This window comes from Phaenicophaeus curvirostris, chromosome 6 (assembly GCF_032191515.1).
Source record: "Phaenicophaeus curvirostris isolate KB17595 chromosome 6, BPBGC_Pcur_1.0, whole genome shotgun sequence".
Taxonomy (NCBI): domain Eukaryota; kingdom Metazoa; phylum Chordata; class Aves; order Cuculiformes; family Cuculidae; genus Phaenicophaeus; species Phaenicophaeus curvirostris.
In genome coordinates, this window is record NC_091397.1 from 23,177,581 (window position 1) to 23,192,959 (window position 15,379).

At 38.1% G+C, this 15,379-nt stretch overlaps 1 protein-coding gene across 6 annotated transcripts in view; it reads left to right on the plus strand.

Annotated features, from left to right (window-relative positions):
- ADAM22 (ADAM metallopeptidase domain 22) overlaps positions 1 to 15,379 on the plus strand; it is a 137,314-nt gene that overhangs the window by 12,073 nt on the left and 109,862 nt on the right. For all 6 annotated transcript variants that reach the window (XM_069859592.1, XM_069859586.1, XM_069859587.1 and 3 more), the window contains exon 3: positions 6,302 to 6,378. In XM_069859592.1, the coding sequence (XP_069715693.1) occupies positions 6,302 to 6,378 (77 nt within the window). The remainder of the gene's footprint in view (positions 1 to 6,301; positions 6,379 to 15,379) is intronic.

Sequence of the window (15,379 nt, forward strand, 5' to 3'; positions counted from 1 at the left end):
TTTAGAACTAGGCTTATTTCTGAATTTTGTCTCAGAGCAAAATTGTCCTTCTGTAGTGTATATATATGCTAATTAGCACTGTATTCCTCTACTGTAGCATAAATGTAAGTGTAATGATTATTTTCAAAACCATGGTTAAAATTCTTTGTAGGGGAATCTACATAAAATATTTAGTAGTTTTAATTTTATTTCATTGGGTATTTGTTTGAATTTCCCATGGACTTACCTGTGTCCTTACTGAATGTAAGGAACAGTCATTTCATATACGCTTACAGGTTTGTTAACGAGTTGAGGATTTTATTCTCCTATTAAACAGGGGAGGGGAATTAATATCTAAGGAATCTTATTTTGTAAATGTGACTGTCTCACAGAATACCTGCTATAAAACCTTGCTGTTCTTACAAGCTCTGAAGCACAGCTTTTAAGTTCTTTCTTGCTGTGACATTCTGTATTATTCTTTTCTTGATTCTCTTGATGCTTTTCTTTCTAGTCTACAAATTTGATCAGAATCTTTTCATTAGAAACCACAATGCTATAAATAGCAGTAAATATAAAAATTTCTTGTATCAAAGGGCAAGCATATAAATAGGATTTTCTCGTCTTTTTATATAAAAAGACATTCTTCTCTTTTGACAGAAATTGTTTTCTCTTCAGCAAAATTTATTAAAAAGCATCTGAGTGCTTTATGCATGATATTTCTGAAGTAAAAAAGATATTATGAGGTTTTACACATTACATCAAAATACATTTTAAATTCTCTTTTTCTTTACTTTTGATGGGGAAAAATATTAGTCATCATGTTACTATGCTGCTTTCAACACCCAACTAATTATATACAGTGTAAGGAAAAATTCTAAAATATTTCCTTTCGAAATTTTTATTAGTTCATTTATTATGAAAGTACGTAGCTTGTAAATGTTTCACTGGCAGTTAAAACTTTTGATCTATTTGAAATCAAAATCTTGCAAACGTATTTAATGTTACATCAGTAGAGTTGGTATGTTATATACATTGGTTGTAGTTTATGCTACCCTGTGGCAGGTGAGGGTTAGAACTAGATTATCTTTAAGGTCCCTTCTAACACAAACCAATCTATTATTCTATGTACGTGTATTCCCATTGGAGATAATTATTCTTCAGGGCCAGTTTTTGGAGAAAACTGATCCCCAGTAGGGGTTACTGAAGGGATTGTATCAGAAACATCATTATTTTGTTGTGTTTTGTTATAATAATGAAGAGTCATACTGTTACCGAAGTGATCTCTGAAGCATGGAGCAGGTGGTTTAAATAAGTTGGGATCACATCCTGCTTGGTTTCGCAGGAAGGTTTACTTACCACTTCTGTTTTTCTAGGATTCAAACTTTTAATATTTGTTTTAGATAAAATGTCTGTGCTTAGTGATTTGAAATAATCCTTTCCACTCTGTTTACGTTTGGTTCCTTTCAGACATTCACTGAGATACTTAAACTTGGAAATCCTTGTCAAAAGCTCTGTCTTCCCATAGTTGCATTACATGCATGGTATGCTTAGTATTTTCTGTAGGAGGGCTTGCAAGGTAGTATGCTTTATATGCCACCAGAAATTGCATCTGAAATCACTGCAGCTAGTTTCAGAGTTGTTATCAATATTTTCCTTCTTCAGTTGCATGACATAAAAATTTCAGAACTTTTTGATTGTTTCAGAGACATGGGAACTGTGCTTTTCCATTAAGTTGTTACATCCTCCTTTCCTGGCTCTTGTCCATATCGCACATTGAGTGTATCTCCCCTGCTCTCAAAGAGCTCCTGTTTTACAACTCAGCTGTCAACCATCGATGTGTGTTTTTGAAAAAGCCTCCAATTTTTTGAAAAAATTCCTTGGTTTGAGAGCTGAATGACATAATTGATTGTCTTGCTTCAGTGGTTGGTGTCTTTCTTGTTACTTCTGCTTGAACGAGATGGCATAAAGGTACATACTTCCTTTCTTTCTTGGTTCTTTCATTGATGTATGTCTATGACTGCAAGCTTCCTTTGCAGCTGGCCATTTTATCTATTCACTGAGTAGTCAGGGAGGTGTACTTAAAAATAAGGTAAAGCCAAGACTTTTTAAAATCCATTTCTTTATTTTGCAGTTCTTTTTGATTGTTTCAGAGGCATGGGCACTAGCTGGCACTCTTAGGGTGCAGTTTTTTGTTACATTGAATGACATTTGTTAGCTGTCACTGAAAGGGGGAATCTGTCTTTCTCTTCATTCTCCTTTGCACATCCTCTACTGCTTCTTTCCATCGCATCTAGTCATGGTGTGACTATATAGTTTATTTTGTCCAACAAAAAATGGATCCACTCCAAGTCATCATTAATTTTCTGATCCTGATCTGACTTTCTGGTAGTCACACGAGCTGGCAAGGGAGAGCAGGTGGAAACACATGGCCAGAATGGGGCAGAACTTTCTGGTTTTGGCAGCAGCCTACTGTGCACAGTGTTGCAGTGCATTACAACCACATACCAGGGTTCAAGGTTTCTTTGAATCTAGAAGGGCTGAGTTTGTCTGGCTATCCCAATTGTACCTCTTGGCATCTCAGTGGGTTTGAGATACGCTTGAGATACACTTCGTTACATGTGAGCTTAAGCTTAATGGTGAGTTTCCTGCATTTGCACCGATTGTGTTGGGATAGCTACATCTGTGTAACGTTTTTCATCTTAATTTATTAGTAGGCATTTTCTCTCTTAAATTCACATTAACAGCTTCTGTCAGGGAATAACTGTGGTCCAGGGTCACCTCAGAAATACATTAACCTTGTAATTGTTTATCTTGGAGACATGTTCAAGGGAGGAAATTTCCCAGACCAAATCAATATGATGCAATATACCTAGCAGGTAAAAAACAAACTGAACCAAAAAACTCTACTCATTTTTGATCTTATAGTGAATGAGTTGAATACATTTTAATGACAAATGCTTCATTTAGTACATGCATGTTTCCAGATTTAAGTTAGACTTTTTATATTCTTCCTTACTGGCAAAGTTTCTTTTTGTACCAGCATATGGTTATAGGAGAATTGGTTATATTCTGTACACAGAGCTAAGTGAAGGCATATGTAGCTATGTTATTAAAAACCAGAAATAATAAAGCACTGTAGAATCTTCCTTGCATTTAATAATATAATGATGAAAAACAAACAGCAGAGCTGTCATAGTGCAGATAGGTGAATGAAGATAAGTTAAGGTTAGCAAACATGCTGCAGTGCAATAAGGAAATGACAAAACTAGCATTGACCTCTAGTACCTTAATCTATTCTTGGCCTGTCATGTCCTCTCTAGGAGCAGCAGCCTAAAAATTCGCATCTAGCCAGAGAACATAGAATTCTAAAATCATTGAAAGCAAACTCTGCTGCCTGAGAGTTGGAAAAGAAGTGCAGATGCGAACATGATAGTTTGTTGATGGTTGTTTATGCTGTATTTGTGGATGTGCTAAATGCTGCAGGCCAGAAGCAGCTAAATGGTGGACCTGTGTGTGAGTGGCCATACGTGCTGTGGGAGTCTGTACATGCTGTGTGTGTCCATTGTTCCCTTGCATGTACCAGCTTGCTATGTCACGGTTCATTTTGGGCAGGCTTGAAGCCCATCATTTCAAACAGGGATCAAAATGAGTGATGTGAGGAAATAACTGCAGGTTTGGGGTTTTTTAGGGGCCTTTGGGGATTGGAAGTAGGATTTTAATATACATGGTAATTCATTAGGTATGTTCTATTCAGTTAGTCAAGGATTATACATTTGTTCAAAAGAAGTGCTCTTTGATCATCCAGAAATTGTATGAACCACTTCATGAAGATGTGTGGCTTGCGTTACAAAGTGGGTTAGATGTAATGAGGATAGCTGAAAGGATAAATGACTCTGTAAATTGCATCTTTTGGCCTTCTAAGAAGCTTTCCAGTTAGTACTGCAATACTTCTAAAAAGTAATTTAAATATCTGGAATTTCTATCAAGCCATTTTGCATGCACATTCACTGTGGTGGCACAGCGAGGCATTTTTATGGAGGGCACACATCCTGAGCGTCCTCTAGTAAGAGAAATTGACTTTTTTTTTTAATTAACGGAATCAGCTGTTTATAAATATGTATTAGAATCATAAAATGGTTTGGATTGGAAGGGGCCTTAAAGATCATCTAATTCCAACCCCCCTGCCATGGGCAGGGACACCTCCCATCAGACCAGGCTGCCCAAGGCCCCATCCAACCTGGCCTTGAACATTTCCAGAGAGGGGGCATCCACAACTTCCCTGGGCAACCTGTTCCAGTGCTTCACTGCCCTCATCGTGAAGAGTTTCTTCTTAATGTCTAATCTAATTCTTCCCTTCCCATGCCGCCAATTTAAAGCCATTTCGCCTCGTTCTGTCACTACATGCCCTTATATAAAGTCCCTCCTCAGCTTTCCTGTACACCTCCTTTCAGTACTGGAATGTTGCTGTAAGGTTTCAGAGCCTTCTCTTTTCCAGGCTGAACAACCACAACTCTCTCAGCCTGTCCTTATAGCAGAGGTGCTCCAGACCTCTGATGATCTTTGTGACCCTCCTGGACTCATTCCAACAGTTCCAGAACCGGACACAGTACTCCACGTGGGGTCTCACAAGAGAGGAATCGCCTCCCTTGACCTGCCGGCCACATTTCTTTTGATGCAGCCCAGGATAACATTGGCATTCTGGGCTGTGAGCGCACATTGCCGGCTCACGTCAAGCTTCTCACCAGTCAGCACCCCCAAATCTTTCTCTGCAGGGCTGCTCGCAATCACATTGTCTCCCATCCTGTATTGAAACCATGGATTGCCCTGACCCAGGTGTAGGACCTTGCACTTGGCCCTGTTGAACCTCAAGAGATTCACACAGGCCTGCTTCTCCAGCTTGTTCCTCTGGTTGACATCCTGTCCTGGTATGGCAACTGCACCACTCAGCTTCTTGGTGTCATCTGAAAATTTGCTGAGGGTGCACTCAATCTTGCTGTCTATATCAGGTTTTTCTTTTTTGACATAAAAACCCCATTCCATTGCAGGGCAACTGAAAAAATGTAATAAATAAAAAAGCATGATTCCTTCAACTTCCCATTTCCTTGTTGCTGTTTGTTTCGAGGGAAACTGGTGTTCTCAGCTTTTCTGGGTTTAATGCTTATTGAAAGTCTGCTAGTAGATTTAGAGAGTGAACTTGATGATTCACAGTATCCTATTCTGCCTGGTGTTTCCCAGAGCTTTCAATAAATCATTTGTTACAGCTGTACTGTCCTGTATTTGTTTACAGAAGTGTAGTTTAGAGTTCTAAGTGGCTCTTAAGTGTTTCTTTGTAGATTCCTCTGTCTACATGTTTCAAATCTTAATGTGCAGGTTTCAATGGAAAGAAAATAAAAACAAATTGAAACTGCTCCAAAATGTCTGAAACTAGCTTTTCATATTAATTAGTTAAATAACATGGTTGTTCTGTTTCTTGAGAGTTTTCACGTCTAGAAACAACCGTTGCATTTCCCTTGGATAGCTGAGTATTTTCTTCCACTGCAGCTAGAATAGATGTTCTATTTCTGGCAGATAGTGAGTTACAAAGTATTCCCATGTTTGTTCTCTATAGGACTGAATGAGAGCAATTTGGGGAAAATTTACGGCAAAGAGAGAAAGAAGGACAGAGAGAGAGAGAGAAAGAAAGAAAGAAAGCACTCATTTTTCTTTGATTTTAGTGACTGCTCTAGGGCTTGGAGTTTTGGGAGCCTCTGGAGGAGATGGGTTACAGTGTGGTGAGTCAGAGCTTTACAGAAAATGCGACTAATCAGATTCTAGCCTGTTGCTTTCACCTCTCTATATGGACTTAAATGAGAGTCTGTCTGAATGAACAGTTTCTTTCAGGTAACGACGGCAAGATTTGTGAGTGTATCCTGCCAGGTCTGACCAAACCAGTACTACCTTAGCTGTTCTCCACTGGTCTGTGTCCAGAGTAATACATTAGCCAGGGGAAGTCTTTCACTTCTCTTTGCTCCAAGTTTTGCCCAGGAGGGAAGTTCAAACAGAAGAACTATTTCCTACTATGTGGTTGAGTTAAGATGAGGGGTTACTAAGGTAGAGCCTCCTAGTCACAGGTTCTGTTGTTGGAAATTCTTGAATAAGCCTCATAGTTTCGGAAAGCAGATCTTATATTCATTATCGTAGACTTCTTTGTCCATTTTAATGCAATTTTATTGATTAATGGCATATTGTTACTTAGTAAATATATTTAGTTTCTGCACTCACAGACTTGTAATATATGCTTTGTTTTGACTGAATATTAATTCTAGTCTTTTCAATGTTGCAGTCTACCCACATTGCTCGAGCCAGCTTCCAGGTTGATGCTTTTGGATCATCATTCATCCTAGATGTGATGCTAAACCAGTAAGTAATGACTATATCTTACTCTACATTTGTTCAAGACCTGGTGCCAGTGAAATACTATTTCTCAGTGCAGGTTTTAGAGGCTGTATTTATTTATAGCACAAATGCTGTTTCTATAATATTGAGTTCATTTGTAGTATTTGTTAAGTTCTTCTGTTATTTTTTCTCAAGTACCATTGTAGGTTTTAATATGCTGATTGTTACTACTTAGCAGCTATTGCAGTGTAACTGATGTTGCAGAACTTCCCTGCATGGTAAAAGATGGATTTGTTAAAACCTGGTAGCTGTTAGTATTTTAGTAACAAAGCGTTGAGTTCTGGAGGTGCAGCAATTGCACTGCAGTTAATCCTCAAAAAAGAATGAGATAGATAGTTGGGAATGAAGTTCCTCTGGATGCATTTACAGTCTTGTGGGAACAGAGAAGCATTATGAGACAGTAGCACACTGTGAACTTCAGGCTATGAGGAAAGATAGAACGATAGTAAACTTAAAGTGAAATCTGGTGTGTGGCTTTCACTAATAAGTTTTTGCAGTAGCCTTTTAGCACAGCTGTTTTAAAATAGGAGTTGCTTTGCTTTTGTGCTCTGAAGTGAAAAAAGAGTAAATAATATAGTAAATAGATATGCTTTGTTAAGTAATTCATCTGCTAATAATTGAACACAATGTTGTGTGGTTCGGTGTAAGAGTTTGTGCTCAACTGCTACAAGTTCTTCTGCTATAAAGGTGAACCATTCTGGCTGCAATGGGAATCACTCGTATATCAGGTTTTTTTTCACTTGTAATCTCATTTTGTATGTTTTATGCTTTCTTTACGTGCACTGACATGAATTAAAAATCACAGAATCCTTGCTGGTTACAGATGGCAGAGGCACCGTGCTTCAAGAAGGAGAAGGAAAGAAGCTGGTTTAAAAGGACAATTGTATAATAAATGCTTTTAAAAAGAATTCTGGAGGAAGTGCTTCCTGCTTAAAAGCATGAAGTCCACAACACTGAAGTGTTTGTTGGAAACAGCAGATTTGTATACTTATTTATACCTTACTGAGAGTAGGTTGCAGTAACCTATTTTTATTTTCAGTGGTAGATTAAATTTGTGGTCCCAGTTAGTTTCCAAAAGCCCAAGATTTACATTGTAGTATTAACTTCTGGTCATTTTTATAAAAATAAGCACATTTACTAATGGTATATGAAAAGACAAATTAAGGATGTGATTTTATGAACTGCAACAGATCTCTAGGTGGAATTTTGTTTATACACATGTACATAAACACACACAAATATGTATATTTAAAATTTGATTTGAGCTGGATCCTAGTCTTACATCATTCTTTTGTTGTCTCTAATGATATTAGACCAATATTTGTATGAGTAAGCGTATTGGATCTGGCTGAGATGGAGTTCATTTTCCCCATAGCAGCCCTCGTAGTGCTGTGCTTTGTGTTGGTAGCTAGAAGGGTGTGATAATATATCAGTGTTTTGGCTACTGCTGTCTCTCTTAACATTCCCCCCTCACCGGTGCGCTGGGAGTGGGCAAGATCTTGGGTAGGGACATAGCCTGGACAGCTGACCCAAACTGACTGAAAGGATATTCCAGGCTGTATGACATCTACTTAGCAATAAAAACTAAGAGAAAGGAGAAGGAGGAGGGGCATTCATTATTATGACGTATTCCATTGTGTTTGTATGTTTTCCACCTATGTACTAATTTCTCTGGTAAGTCACACATTTCTTTCTCTTCTTTTTTTCCATCGGGAATCATTGTCCCCTCTGGCCTTGTCATAGATACCACAAATCTGTCTTGCTTTTGTAGCAGTCTTTTTCTTGACAACTTTTTGTACCCTGGTAATTAAGGCTGGTGGAAATGTTCATGAGCTCTTGCTTTCCTCTCTCTTCTTCCGCTGCCTGATACTCTCTGTTTTATCTCTTCACTTCACTAAAGAAGTTGCTACTATTGAATCTGGGTGTTAGTTGAAGAAACTTTCCTTTCCTAGTCCCTTCCTCTGTCACCTCTAGCAACACAGGCCTGGAACAGAAGGAACAAGCTGGGAAGATGCAGGAAGTGGTCAGGGAAATAAAAGAGCAGAGCTTATGCTGACATTTCAGACTTGAGGAAAACTAAGGCCCAGGATGGGCGTGTTCTGCTGGTCCTGGATGCAAGTGAGAGGAAGGAAAAATAATTTTCCAGCTGGGCATTACAGTGTGGCAGTTAAATTTAAGATTGAAATCTGCATGCTTTTTCCATGTTCTCTTTGGATCTTAACCAGTTTTGAATGTGTATTTGTTCACAATTAATGCAAATGTGAGATACACTGAAGCATTACCTTGAATAATAATAACAGTATAAAAAAGGTAATAAAAAGCTGGTGTATTTACAATGTAGCTTTCTTTTTTGCTGTTGTGGTATTTTGTCCACATACATAATCGTTCTTTCTCTCTTCCTTTTTTCCCTTGAGTGGCCCTAATATCTCTGCAATGAACTTTTAAAAGATACAGTGTTTCCTTTTTTGACTTTTTTTTGCCTCCTCAACTGGCTGAAGTATTTACAAAGGAGCTTTCAGATCAAGTCAGCTGTGTTTTTAAAAGGTTCAATCCCTTCAGCAAAGGTTAGGAATGCATTAGCTGCATCAGTGTGTTTATCAATCCATTGCCTGGGTGTCCTTATGCGTTCAGGACTGCGTCTAATAGAGCTGTTTTCTCTGGCCATCTTCATTAATGCCGCCTTCAGCATTAGCAAACCTGGGGCCTGACTGCTGGGCTGCTCATTGCCTTCCCTCCTTCAGCAAGTGTCCAGCTCTGGCTGTCAACCCTGAACTGTGCAGGAGTTGCAGAGCAATTAAGTATGATATCTATTTATTTAAGTCCTTCCCCTTGAACTTTTTAATGCTGTGAAGGAATCTGTGGCTCAGTACATGGCTGTTTCTTTTTTCATGCAGTGTATTTCTTCTTAAATGTAGCCATGTGATTATTTACACTGTCACCTTGGGTTGCAATTATGTGATTAAACAGCAGAGCTCACCAGGAAACAGAACATGATTCCAAAAGCCTCTTAGAGGCCCTTTTGGTCCTGCAGACCTGGGCTAGAGCGTGTTTGTCTGCATGTGAAGCAGCAGAGACCTAATAGCATAATGTCCCAAAGTGAGGTATGATCACGGGGTGGGAGTCAGAAAGAGCGTGCTGCAAGTTGGTTAATCAGAAAAACTATAGCATTTGTGCTTGTCTGGAGTATGGACAGGTCTTGGCACGTTGTGACCACCCCACGTTCACTTGGCAATAGCCGCAACAGGCAAGAAAGATGATCAAGACACTTCCTAGCTACAGCACAATTCTTTGTGCAAGGGCTCTGGTGTCTCCTGTCGCAGAAACAAGCAGACAGTGTTTCTTGAGCCTGAGTTTGAATTGTGGTCACTTCAGAGGTGTAATTTGGGCACCAGGTGCCCCGTTGAGGAGACTCTTGGCCTTCAGAAAGCTCCCTGGAGTGTCTGGCCACCTGTGCATGTCCTGACTCTCTACGCTGTAACTAGAAGAGCCATTCCTGATCATGGCTTTTTTTTTGTGAAAGTGAATGCATTGGTAGCCTGAAATCCTCAGATTTATGGTGATGGGGATGTGCTCTAAAGGGTGATGAGCATAAATAAGGATTTCAAGTTTATATCTGGCACTTGAGGACTGCTCTCTCGCCTTCCTCATGACAGTCACTTGGATGGGGCATAATTGCCACCTGCTTTCTCTTCTTGCAACACAAATTCAATTTCTCTGGTCCATCTGTTAGGGGAGAATGATCTATAAAGAAGTAGTAGGCTGGGCAAGATATACTCAGAAACCCTGCTCCTTCAGGAAGCTCGCACATCTTCTGTTCCTGTTGAGGGCCTGACTGTCCTGGAGGAATTCTAACACTGTATAAATTGATGGCCATGACATTCAGAAGGCTGAAATATTTTAAATGAGTTAAATTTTATGAACTCTGCAGTCACTATTCTCTATGTGGAAAATAAATGCTTCTTTCACTTAGTTTATCAAAAGGCAGGCAAATCAAAGAAGTTCTTCAGAAAATATTGGTATGTATTTTGTATATTTCAGTGTTAAGTGAAATTACTTCTGGTTGGTGATACTGGAAGGTTCCTGGCACTCCAGGAATTAACAATTATTCCATGCCTCTGAATGTTTTTTGCAGTTTCTGCTGAAAAGGGTGGAGGCATTCCCCATGCCTTGTGGGGAACATTTGGTAGGAATGGCTTAACTAGAGTTTTGTGAACCTTACAGAATCAGATCATAAACTTCATCAAAAAATCCTGAAAATGGAAGCAAAATAAAAGGCAACTTGACAGACAAGTGCCAGCTTTTCCATGAGACAAACTGCTGAAACCTTGTCTGTAATTTCTCTTGGCAAATTGTCTCCAACACTAATATCAATGTGTCATGTAAGCTGTAAATGAAAAACATATCCCTAAAATTGCTCTAAATTGTAAACATTTGGCTGTATGGAATTAAAAAATATTAGCTTTTTGACATGATTTAAAAAATGCAATTACACTGTTTCTGACTATTATAATTTCTAGTACGTCTTTCTCTCACGTTGTCCCTGTGAGTCTTGAGCTTCTCCTGGTCATCTGCAGGTTGGGCATGGGGTTAAGGGGCTCCATGTGAAGTGATGTGCCCTGCTGGGTTGTGCTGCTGGGTGTGAGAGGACCCATCTGCCATTCCTCCTCTAAAACTACTCTGTGCTTTATGATCTTCATTACTCTTGTAATGACTTCTGGTAACTGCACGTAGTAAGTGATGGTCAGAGCAAACCTAGGGAGGAGCAGCTTTTCATTTAAGCTGTTTTGGGTCCTGCTGAAGTCAAACTCAGTTCATTACTAGTTATTTTAATGAATGTCTTCGCTGCACACAGTGCCAATTTTTCTTACTGGCAGCTGGAATTTATTTAGATTGAGGGAATTCAAGCTCTGTTTGCTTTCCTTATTCGTGTCCTGTGCATGCAGGGAGAGGAGCCCCACTTGAGTACAATCCCATTTCGGTAATTGATTCTTACTTAAAATAGTGCCTTTTTTCTTTTTTTTTTTTTCAACTATATGAGGGTGCTTTGAAAATTTAATTGTAAAATTTAATACCAGTTTACAGGTATCACAGTATAGACTGGGTTCGGGTCTTCTGAATGAGGTGCTGAGTTAGTTGTTGAGTGATGTTTATCATGTGTTCTGTGATGAGAACCCCAACTGACCCAAGACGATTATTCTTTCACAACCCCATTTTGCAAAGTCATTCTTTCACCCTCCCAGAATGTGATAGAAAAAATAGTATGGTCATAATTGCAAGCCACACTGGAGAAATTCTTTCTCCCTGATACTGCTGCTTAATTTTAGTCGTTGATTTTGTTCTCTGGGACACAATTACTCTGCATCTGCATTTGTGTTAGCACACTTTGCTAACAAGTATTTTGTACAAACTATTTTTGAATGGCTTATATTTTTTTAAAAAACTTTAGTGAAAAATGTCAGTTCTGCAGAGATTTCTGCCAGCTAATTCTATTTGGGCTAAAAGATAAACTAAGATAAACCAAGAACTCAAGGTTTTAGTAGTATATCACTAAACTCATCCTAAGGCTAGGGTGAATATCTGGGATTATGCAGTTAGACCTGTGTAGCTGTCATCACTAAGCTTTCCTGCCTTCTGTGGATTTTTTTTTTTCAGTTTTGTGTTCAAGAAGTAGGAGAATTAAGAATTTGTCAAAATAGAAATTGTTTGAATAGTATAAGTACCCTCACTGATGGAAGTTTGAACAGTAGTTTTAGACTGAAAACGTCCTGTGGCATTGAGTTTTCCTCCCATCTTGGTTCATATAGCATATCAGCCACCTTTTTGTTATAAAATAGTTTGAGTTTCTGGATCTTTGATAAAAAGGTCTTTAATAATTTCCGTGTCTTTTTGCTGACCTCCCCAGTTTGTCAGTATCCTTACCAAATTGTAGAGTTTTTTGGTAGTATCACGTAGAAAGCTAGCACAACTTTCCCATTTATAATTGATATATCTATATCACTTTTTATGTTGTTCTCAAGATTCTCCCAAGATTTTGTTCTTTTTCTTTCTTTTTCTTTCTTTTTTTCTAATTTTTCTTTTTTCTTTTATTTTTTAAACACTTCCTTCTTTCAAGCTTAGAATTGATTGTTTAGTAAATGTGAACTATATTCTTTGATCTTATTATATCGCCACTGTTACTATTGTTGAATTTGTAATCCTGTACAAGAAAAATATCAGGTTTTCTTTGACAAGAAGATTTTCCATAAATGCATGCTGATTATCAGTAGGCTTATCACCTTCCTTTAATTTGTTTTGTATAATGCTCCTTTGTGCTTAAGACTTCTTTTGGAAAGGGTAACTTACTTTTGATAACTCCATTAACTTTTATTTATTAATAAATTAATGTTTTATCTATTAATATTCTAATTTAGGTTTAGGTTAATAAATTTCTGTTACGATTATTATTTTTTATTATTTTTATAGATTTTTGTTGATTAAGGTCCAGCTACTGGTAAAGGATGTTGAAATCAACACAAGTTTGCTAGTGTCTTCAGTTGGATGGGGATATGGGAAGTTTAAGTGATGTCTGTGAAATGCATGTAAGTGCTTAATTTGCATTCTGGTTAAAATGACAGAAAGGTGAATTTCATTCATCTGTTTTTTCCAAGAGTTGTCACTGTGAGGTAGTTCTGTGTGAAAGAACTCCCCTTGATGTTCCTGAAACACCATTTAAAGCTTAAAGCATTGGGACTTCTAAGGAAAATAGCATATGAAAACATTTATGTATCTACAAAACCTGCACATCCCCTCCTAAGATACTTTCGTTGGCCATTAAAAAGAGTTATGAAAAGGTCAGTCCTTTGCTTTTTTCTCAACGAATGTGAAAAAGAATATTTTCCTTCTTTTGCTTCTTTTAGGAAGCAATATTTGCTGGTTTATGGTAGAGTAATTAAAACATATGGGATTATCAGCACTGAGTAAATGGCCTTTCCATGGTCTGAATTTTTTTGACACAAAAATAATTATAGAAAAGGTATTGCTGTGTATTTGTGAGCGTGTGTGTTTAGGATGAAAATGATAAATTATTCTGGAGAGGTATTGTCATTCTATAACTGTAATGTTTTTATTTTTTGATGATTTTTCTTAGATAACCAGATCATTTAGGAGCTATATATCTCACACACATATACAGAGATGCCTCTATGTACAGATCTATCATGTGCTATATTTAGCATATTCTTTAAAGTAAAATGGCTTAAACTAGGGAAAGAATCAAATTGCTTAATATGTTTCAGGGCCTATAAATTTATCTTCACAGTGCTGAGTATCTCCAAGTGATGGTAACTTTAACGATCAAATGACATCTAGCCATTATGAAAGACTGCAAAATTAGTTGTATTTTTGATTTAGCCTTTACAAAGTGACCATGGCAGTCAAAGTGCAATTTCTGGATTTACTGTTGAAATGGAATTCTGTCCTCACATACTAACATTAGTTTGGGCATCAGATTTTTTACTTGTGTTTGGATTGTATATACATTGCCGATACTTTTGTAAATAACACAAAACAGATCACTGACCTTTCCAACTATTACTGTATTTAGTTATGCCTTAAGAGCTAGAATAGGATTTGTGTTTACAGAATCAAGCAACAGCTACACAAGTCAGTCTAATAAAAGCGATTATCTTGTCTTACTTTCGGTCACTTAGATTCTCAGATCACTGTGGTTACAACACTGTTATTGTCCTATGAATTGTGACATATAAATACCGTTCAGACTAAGACATATGAAGAGGGTGGTAGACAGGCAAATGCATGGACTGGGATGTGAATAGTGGGTATTTTCTGTGCTGTCATTTATAGGGCATCTCTGCTGTGAGTCAGCAGCCTTTCTGCTGATACTGTTCCCTTCGTATGCTTTTTCTTGTGTTGTCCAGCTGCTCTGCCTTGTTTCTTACTCTCTCCTTGAGAAATCCTTTGACATCATAACCTTCTATATGTGTGCATTAAAAATAGAACTTAAAGAAACAGAGGAAGTGCTGTGGGCTTTTTAGCTTGGGGCTCAAATACTTCCCTCAGCTAAGCAGTGAAATGAATTGGAAGCCCTTTTTCTAGACAAGGAGTCAAGTGATGCATGGAGCTAGGAATGATGACGAGGAGAATGAAAATAGTAAAAATTATTAGGCTTTCCAAGGGGAATTGAAGGACTTAGTGGATGGCTGAATAGCCATCAGTGTACAAACTCACGGTCTTTAATTCTGCAAGATCTCTACATGAGGAATAGATTATTTAACCCTCTTTTACTCAGGATAGCAGTTCTACTCAGGAAATGTGTTTTGAGTCCAGAGACTGAATCGACAGGCAGTGTTAAAACAATATGTTGTTAACATACACAGCATCTTACCCACCAAATAACAGTGCTGGACTTGTGCACAAAAACTGTGTTGTATCAAAGCAGTAGGCTTGTTTTCTTTCCTTACATTATCTATTACAGGGGGAAGGTGCTAACCTATGAAGTCTGCAGCCATTTGTTTCTGTGACTTCATGAGATTTAGGTAGCATTTTTGGTGCTTTTTGCTAGGAAGATTCAAGACAAGTGTGCTCACGTTCCCTCAGTTAGTGGCTGGAAAACAGGCTCCTTTTGACAGACTTTGTGTGGTGTGTAGTCTTTAATATAATTGTTTCCATTTGCTTGGAACCTGCTGGTAGGTAAAACCTCATTTACCGACAGTTGTGTCATCTTAGTGCAGTAAGTTTGTTACCTTGAAGAAAGCCACAAACAAAACAAATTCAGTAATCTTGTTTGAAAATTCTTTTCTCAGCTGTATCAGCATGACAAGTGCACCCAGCGTAATGACCCCTCCCTATGGGGACTCTTCTTTCTTCTTCCAAAGCATGTGTAAAAATCAGGTTTCCAAACCCCAGAGCACCAATTAGCAAATGCCAATCTGGTAGGAAACTACTGATCCTCCCCGTGGTCTTCTTT